The 9,164-nt window shown below is 34.3% G+C and overlaps 1 protein-coding gene across 1 annotated transcript; it reads right to left on the bottom strand.

Moving 5' to 3' along the window:
• Window positions 1-2,766: 2,766 nt before the first annotated feature.
• Window positions 2,767-8,757, bottom strand: LOC134254435 (uncharacterized). The gene is made up of 4 exons (XM_062736952.1): window positions 8,743-8,757; window positions 8,420-8,603; window positions 5,319-5,499; window positions 2,767-4,066 (listed from the first exon to the last, which is right to left on the bottom strand). Exons 1-4 carry the CDS (start codon window positions 8,755-8,757, stop codon window positions 3,241-3,243), a joined length of 1,206 nt encoding a protein of 401 aa, XP_062592936.1. The 3' UTR covers window positions 2,767-3,240.
• Between the last annotated feature and the right edge of the window lie 407 nt (window positions 8,758-9,164).

Raw genomic sequence — 9,164 nt, 5'->3', positions numbered from 1 at the left:
AGTTGCTGCAAATACCAGGGCCATTTTACATGTCACGGTCAATATTGATTGTACAACAAGTTTAACTCCGAGTAAATCCGAATAGACTCTTTCATGATAATATGCACGCATGCGCATAACGCTTCAGGGGTGGCAAAAGAGAAGAGTGGCAAAGATTCACGTGTACTTTGACATTAGCATGAATAAAAGTTTTGCAATAAATTATTAATTAAAATTTGGTAAATAAATTTAAATTTTCTTTTTAATGAGACTTTTTTTTCTTTTTATTCCCAATAATATGGCTGTGTATACGTAACTAATTTCCGGCAAAGCCTTGGTTACGGCAGTGTTTACATAGAGTAAGATGGCGATCCGGGAAAGTTTAAACAAGCTAAAAAAAATTCGTTACAGCACTTAGCAAAGGAGTTGGGATGATCTTTGAAAAAAAGACGATATTAGAAATAATCAACTCCATCCTAAATTTAAACATACCCATTCATTTCGATTGCAGCCCTCTAGATACCCCCCATTTTACCGAGGTACAGTATGTATACTCGATTCTCATAATATCGCGGGTTCCATTGTATCGCGGTATATTCCGAAAAATCATATACACAGCTCATATCATTTTTGTGGATAAATCTATCTGTCTGTCGTCTGAATGTAAATTTTTGTGATGATTATAAAGAATGGAACATGCATCAGGAAAGTTTTTATTCAAATAAAACATAATTTTTCCAGATTTCCATTCCCGTTTTTATTATATTTAGACCACTGAATTTATAATCTAGTAAAATGCATAATAAAGTTCATGTTTTGAAAGTCTTTAGTTTGTATGATTGTTAATTTTTTATGTAAAATTACATCGTAAAATTAAAAATAAGAATTGAAGTCCATGTCAACAACAAGGTGGCATGTTTCCCCATACCGCGATACTATGAGACTCTCCAATTTAGGAGGTAAAGAAGACTTCCTGTTTTAAAAATAGACTACATATTAAACGGTGCAAGCTTGGGAAATAATTTGATACTAAAAAGATAGGCCATAGTTTGGTTTATGAATATCATTTGATGAGAGTTTAAGTAAAAAATTGGAATTACACTTTTTATGCAAAAGTTTTTAAGTACCGCGATATAATGAGACACCAGTATACTACCCTTACACGCGGACGCTATACCCGATCTGCCATTCTCGACGATCGTCCACTTTATGGTCAATCGACAGGTACAAGGTCGGGCAGTTCACAATTGCATTTCATTTCATTCAAGGCATTTTTAATCCCTCAGCTGTACTCTAGAACGGAAGGTACATTATACAGTTATTGACTGGGTATGAGGGCAACATATGATTTGTTGGACCTGAAGGTGAAAATGTTGCCCGAGGCCGCAGGCCAAGGGCAACATTTTCATCTTCAGGTCCAACAAATCATATGTTGCCCGAATTCCAGTCTATAACTGTTTTGTTATACCCTTCACTGCTCACTTAAGATTGATCAATTTTATCAATACAAGCTATACTATCAATTATTTTATATGGAAAATTATGGTTTCTTCAGTAAACATCAAGCTGAGAAAGAACAAAATCAATTATAAATCTATTATATCACAAAAATTATTCACAAAACATACTCTTCCCTTCTACCTTACCTTGCTGTTAGCAGCAACTCTTAATAGCTCTTAACTTCGGCTATTTTCGCGTCGCCTATATTGAACGATGATTATTAATTGTGACGTAACAGACGAGTGACGTTGCGGTCTAACAATTCTTATGTAAGACCGGTCAATAGTGATATTGTTAGACCGATGTAATAAACATTTCTTTTGTAGGACTTTTTATTAGTAATAAATATATAGAAGGATATTTATAAGGGTATAACAATATTACTTATTGACCCAGAAAACAAATAATCCCAATTTTGGTATAGTTTGAAAATAATACACTGTATATAAATAAGAATTTTCTGTCCACCGTTTTAAAACAATACAGGAAGGGACAAATATTTTATTTCTGTTTGGTATTATTTATGCGTGGGTTTGAGAGGCTTAATGGTCTTGGAAATAAATAAGAAAGCTGTCAAACATATTTCATCGAAGAAAAAACTAAAAAAAAACTCTTGTCATCCTAAAAATTAATTGTTATATACAAAGCATGATCTGACTCGACAATTTGCCCCCCCCCCCCTTCCCTCTAGAATCATATACTTCTACTCCTACCAGTAAGTGGCCTCCGTCAATTTGTTGACTATTATGCCACCAGGTGTGCGCATGTTTTAAAAAATTGATTAAAAGAAAAAATGTAACAATTGTGACAGTCTATTTACAAGTGAATTTAAAAAAAAAAAAATTTTTTGGCTGGTGACCTATCGACGGAGGCGAGCCTTGAAGCAACATATATTTGGGAATTGAAATATTTGTCTTTTGGATCATACATTCACACTTTGCTTTTGAAAACAGCTCAGGTGGATTGAAAATGAATTTCAAACTCAAATTTCAATCCCATGTTTTCCCCACGTATGCGTTGATCCACTTACATGTAAATTAAAATTTTTCTTGTGGATTGAAATATTTCTACTGAAGCTATCTGATTAAATATAAGTGAAACAGTATATTTTAATTCCAAAATCTTGCATTCATTGATTTGACTACAATAAGATGCATACATTTTTTTAACAAATTAGAGTAAATATTAGAGTACACATGTATATAATAACGACTGATTTTGATGCATTTTCTATAACATATAAGAACAGTTTAAATACTAATTAGAAAAGAAATACATGTGTAGAAACATTTAAAAATACATAAACTCTATCTACAGATTTGTTTTCATTGAGTTAAAAATAGTAGGCATTTATTTAAATACAAAAGCTTTTAATTTTGACAATACATTTCATGTGACCTAACTAATACATTTGCATTTGATAACCATCTATTGTCCAAAAATAGGGCTTGCAAACTGCAAATCCGTGATTAAAAAAATAGATTCATTCTTGAATTCACTATTTTAAATGTATAGGTAAAGTTGTTATTTAAGGTTGGTTGGCGTTCACAAGGGTAAAATTCAATAAAACGCTACACATAAAATATATAAACAGCATATGCCCCCCTACATTTTTCATGTACCCAATATACCTTCAAATATACCTTCTAAGCATCTAACCAACATATACTCAGATACTGATACTCTCATTTCTATTTCATCAATGTGTGCTACAAAACTGACATTTTATTGAGTGACTTAGAATAAAATCTCTTTGTACATTTAATTTTCAATGAGTGGAACATCAAGATTTGTCAAGAAACTAGCAACTTGAAACATTTGATTTAACAAAGGTGCAAGTGAAAGTGGCATTACACCATCAAAAATATGAAAACATTTAATCCTACCTATACTTCTCTCGACATGAATGCGAACCTTTGCAATTTCTTGTGTGTACAGAATTTCATCAACTGAAAATTGTCCTTTAGTGTTGAATGGTGGAATGTTTAAAGTACAACCTCTTTCATGCAGTAAATCTCTAATTGTAAAACCTTTATCAGCCATTACATTGTCTCCTGGTTCTAATAAATCCAAAAACCCACTATCAATAACCATCTGCCTGTATGAAGTTCTTCCACCCCAAGCATTTGACACAAAAGAAATTACTCCAGCAGGCGAAATCCCTATCAAAAACTTCATTGTCGTATGATGTTTATAATTTGAAAATGTTAAATTCTGGTTAACTAAACTTGATGATTTCTGTATATATATTTCAGTACAGTCGAAAATTACTCTTAAATTTGGAAACTTTTTCAAGCATTCAGGCAAACAAGATGCAATTTTTTCTCTTGAGGGAAACTTATTCAGAGCACAGAGCTCTGCATGAAGAAGGCAAATCCATGTTGTAAAGATAGAAGAAAATCTTGAAGGTGAAATTCCGAATCGTTCAGCAATATCAGTTACTAGAAGTCCAACCTTCAGACGCATAAGAACAGCCAGCAACTGGTCAATGAGAGGGAGGGTGCTTCTATTTGGCCGCTGTCTTCCTGTCTCAGATGTACCTTCACCAACCCAGTAAGTCATGCACCTTGCCTTTGGAAGTAGGAAACTGCAAAAGAAAATTAGTGGTAATGTGAGCACTGAGCTCACTAAATGGTATCACCTGCTGCCACATGTATAAGAGGAATTCCAGATAAGAGAAGGGTACCCAAAAGCATAACATACAGACATCCCAATCATTATACACCCATACACTTTTCAAGTGTGGCGTATATTTAAATGTATACTCAATAATTTGCCCCCATGTGCAAAGATTTTTCTGTTCTAATCATAAGAAGATACCTTCACTTTGCAAAATTTTTAAAAACTCTTTTTCTATAACAATTTACTTTATACTGTAGATCACTAAATTTTCTCGACACTTTATTTTAATCATTGACTGTTTATTAGCGAGACATAATTTTCACGAATTGTTGTTTTTCCTCTATGTAATCATAAGGAATAATTTTAAACGCGAGAAAGAAATTTTTCGCGAGCTCACTGTCTCGCATAATTTCGAGAAATTCTCACACAATTATTGAAAACATCAAAGGAAACCGCCGGACATTATTCTCCAATAAATCACGAACGTCATCAAAAAATTATCAGATCAGAAACACGTATCAAATTAAAACAATTCAAATGCATGTTTGGCTGTGGAATGAAATACTTGTTTAGACCGCATCGATGTGTCGTCTTTGTAAGAAATAAACACTGTAAATTTCATAAAGTTGCTGATGAAGTCGGTTTTTATAGCTAAGCGGGGCTATTCCACGGACCTCCTTACACATTAAACAACGTGATTTTAGCAGTAAAACAGGAACATGATTTTGTTATTGTATATTCGTTTTAACTGATCAATACATATAACGAACAAATTTGTAATTTAAAAAAGGCTATTTTTAATGTAACGAAAGCTAAGATCGTCTGCATTCCATACACAGGTAAGCAAACAAATTTTACCTCTGGTGTTAAATGGAACAGCATAATCGAGACATGGTGACCTAATTCATTTCTCTATAGAAGAAACGATCAGTCGTATTTATCGGTCTTGGTAGAATAGAAATAAAGTCCTTGTTGTCGTGAATGATGCAGAATAAACTCCTCGGTCTCGAAATGTTGTTTGAAAGATAAAAGCCTCGGCTTTTATCTTTCAAACAACATTTCTTGACCTTGAAGGTTATACTGCAACATTCACGAAAACGCGGACTTTATTTCTTAAATACAGTCTCGCGAATAAAATGTGATTTACAGTATTACATGCCTTTGTATCAAATATAGAATGCCCATTTAAGAATATATTAATAAAAAAAATACTCTACTTGTACAGCCAGAGGAAAACAGCAAAGCTGGGCAATCCGGAGTAGAATCTTGTTGCAACATCATCATCTTTGATTTTGTTCACACCCCATTGCAGTTTGTGCAGCTTTTCCTTCAAAAGCATGTTTTCCTCCTTCAACAAAGTATTTTCTTCAAGAAGAGGATCTGGGTCACACTGTGAACCTAAATGTATATATTGATTAGTACAATGCAATTGGTCTCCACCACATTAAAACATATAGATTTTGTATACATGTGTGTAAGAAAGAATATTGATTTCATTAATTAAAGTTACCAGCAACATAAATGTCATCATCTAAAATCATTATCAATATAAGAATTCAAAATATGATATTTACATTGAATCCACATGAACTTTGCTTAAACAGTAAAACTTGTTTAGTACAAGCAAATTCAAAGAATTGTGGTCCCCCGCTTTCAGTATCTTTGTGGGCAAGATATCATTTTTAGGGTCAAGGTCAATAGGTAAAAGTTTTTGGTATCCCATGAAAGGTCTTGCCATAAAGAATACATATATTTAAAATATGAAAGTCCTAGTTTCTACCGTTCAAAAGTTGTGACCAAGGTTAACGTTTTTAAAAAGTAGTTAAAACTCCAAGGTCAAGGTCAAAGGGTCAAAGTTCTTGACATGCAATGAAAGGTCTTCTCACAAGGACTACATACATGAAGTACGAAAGCCCTAGCCCTTACCGTTTAAAAGTTATGGTCAAGGTTAAAGTTTTTTTTAGAAGTACGTAAATCTCCAAGGTCAAGGTCCAAAGGTCAAAGTTGTTGGTATCCAATGAAAGGTGTTGCCTCAAAGAATACATGTGTGAAATATAAAAGTCCTTGTATCTACCGTTCAAAAGTTGTGACCAAGGTTATAATTTTTAAAAAGTAGTTAAAAGTCCAAGGTCAAGGTCAAAAGATCAAAGTTCTTGGTATCCAATGAAAGGTCTTCTTACAAGAATAAAATATGTGAAGTATAAAAGCCGTAGCCCTTACCGTTCAAAAATTATGGTCAAAGATATAGTTTTTTCAGAAGTAAGTAAATTTCCAAGGTCAAGGTCAAAAGGTCAAAGTTGTTGGTATTCATTGAAAGGTCTTGTCACAAAGAATAAATATGTGAAATATGAAAGTCCTAGTACCTACCATTCAACAGTTATGGCCAAAGTAAAAATTTGGAATTTTTTAGTAAAAGTAGTTGAAACTCCAAGGTCAAGGTCAAAAGGTCAAATTTGGTGGTACCCAAAGAAAGGTCTTATCACAAGGAATACACATATGAAATATGAAAATTATAGCTCCACTAAATCAAAAGTTATGGGCAAGGTTAAAGTTTTTGTGACGGACGGACAGGCTGACGGACGGACAGACGGACAGACGAATGAGATTTAATGTCCCCTCGCTTCCATGAAAGCGGGGGACGATAAACACAGATATATTGAGAATTCATGGATATAACAAAGTTATCTTGGATCCCCAGCTATTTAAATTTAACAAATTCCTTTACGGATATACCAAATTGCGGATATAGCGAACATCACAAATGTTAAATGCAGGGCAAATGTAAATGTCAGACATGAAATCAAAAATCACACATTGAAAAAGTTGGCAATTGCTATAAGTCTTCCGTTAATTGTAACTTACAGGGCTTAACTTAGCCAAAGGATAATACAGGCATTTAGAAGTAAATAAAATATCCAATTTAAATGATTTGCAGACAAGGCAAGGAGTTAAAGGGTATGCAAATATACATGATATAAGCACCGCAATATTATATTTTGAATGACATCTCATAATGGCAACAGTGTGTGCAAATAAGTAATTTTCATAACACGCTGAAGCACGTTACTCAATATCGCTGCAGTTGCAAGACTTCTTTTTAAAAAAAAACAAGAGGCCCAGGGGCCACATCGCTCACCTGAGCAATTTGCTAAGAGAAAGCACATATCAGATCAGAACTGAAAGTTTACTAAGTTGGGGGGGGGGGGGGTCTTGAATTTTAACCCCCCAGGGGGTCATGGCTGGAACAAACTAGAATCTACACTACCTGAGGATGATTCCATATAAATATCACTAAACATGAACTTGGTCTACTTGAAAAGAAGATTTTAAAAGGTTTCCCTATATATTCCAATGTAAACATTTGATCGACCATTTTGGTCCCACCCTTGCCCCAGGGGTCATGATTTGAACAAACTTGAAACAACACTACCTGAGGATAATTTCATACGAGTTTCATCTTTCCTGGCCCAGTGGTTCTTGAGAAGAAGATTTTTAAAGAATTTTCCTATATATTCCTATGTAAAACTTTGATCAGCCATTTTGGCCCCGCCCTACCCCCGGGGGTCATGATTTTAACAAACTTGAATCTACACTACCTGAGGATGATTCCACATGAGTTTCATCTTTCCTGGCCCAGTGGTTATTAAGAAGAAGATTTTTAAAAGAATTTTCCTATATATTCCTATGTAAAACTTTGATCGGCCATTTTGGCCCCGCCCTTCCCCCGGGGGTCATGATTTTAACAAACTTGAATCTACACTACCTGAGGATGATTCCACATGAGTTTCATCTTTCCTGGCCCAGTGGTTTAATTAAGAAGAAAATTTTTTAAAGAATTTTCCTATATATTACTATGTTAGACTTTGATCGGCCATTTTGGCCCCGCCCTACCCCCGGGGGTCATGATTTGAACAAACTTGAATTTACACTACCTGAGGATGATTCCAAACAAGTTTCATCTTTCCCCCAGTGGTTCTTGAGAAGAAGATTTTTTAAAAATGCCATTAATTTTTCTCTAATTCATAATTATCTCCCCTTGGAAAAGGGCGTGGCCCTTCATTTGAACAAACTTGAATCCCCTTCACCCAAGGATACTTTGTAGCAAGTTTGGTTGAAATTGGCCCAGTGGTTCTTGAGAAGAAGAAGAAAATGTGAAAAGTTTACAACGACGACAACGACAACAACGACGACAACGACGCCAACAGACAACGGACAAATTTTGATCAGAAAAGCTCACTTGAGCCTTTGGCTCAGGTGAGCTAAAAATGTGTGCTGAATTCAAAGTGAACACTTTTGGGGGAAAAAAAAACAATCAAACCTTCATCAGCTGTTATGACTACACCAATGTCAATGTCATCCTCGTCAGGATATACATTGACATTGTACAGTTTTCCTGGGGATGTCTGCAGCTCTTCAGGGAAACTATAGCTGTGCATTCTTACGGATGCTTCTAACCTGCATCTCTCCAAATGTTCTTGCTTTACAGCTGCTTCCTCAAAAGTCTACAGGAAAAAAAATTACAACTTACAATAATATTACAAATAAATATTAACTTTATTTTGTATATAAAAAAGTGGTAAACCTGATGTTCAGTCTTTTTTCCATTAAGATTCTTTTTGACATGTGTATTGGCCTACATACAAATTCAATGCACATTTCGACAAACAAAAACTTTTCATGCTTATAGTACAATAACTGTATAATATAAAGATGCTGTTATATACTACACAGAAATATGACTAGTACTTCTTTCCATCAAAATTAACCAGTAAATTTAACCTAGATGGATAGATCTTACTTTATGGCACTACTTGAATCCAGGTTCCCCATATCAATGACCAGCATACTTCAACCAGCAAAGATGGGGTAGTTTGTGAAACTTTTCAAAACAAATAGCAACTGCATACTGAATATTTCAATAATTAAACAGCTTGTCAGTTGCACTATTGTTAAGAGGACAGTCTCAATTAATCAAATCACTAGTCTAAAATGAATGAGAAACTGTACCAAAGAGTCTTTTCACCAGGAAAATCTGCATCACCAGAAAATGACATATTAATAAT

Source organism: Saccostrea cucullata, unplaced genomic scaffold (genome assembly GCF_032062105.1).
Source record: "Saccostrea cucullata isolate Sc308-1 unplaced genomic scaffold, CSIRO_AGI_Scuc_v1 ctg4497, whole genome shotgun sequence".
Taxonomy (NCBI): Eukaryota; Metazoa; Mollusca; class Bivalvia; order Ostreida; family Ostreidae; genus Saccostrea; species Saccostrea cuccullata.
The sequence above is the reverse complement of the archived record's forward strand: the minus strand, read 5'-3'. Positions and strand labels throughout refer to the sequence as shown.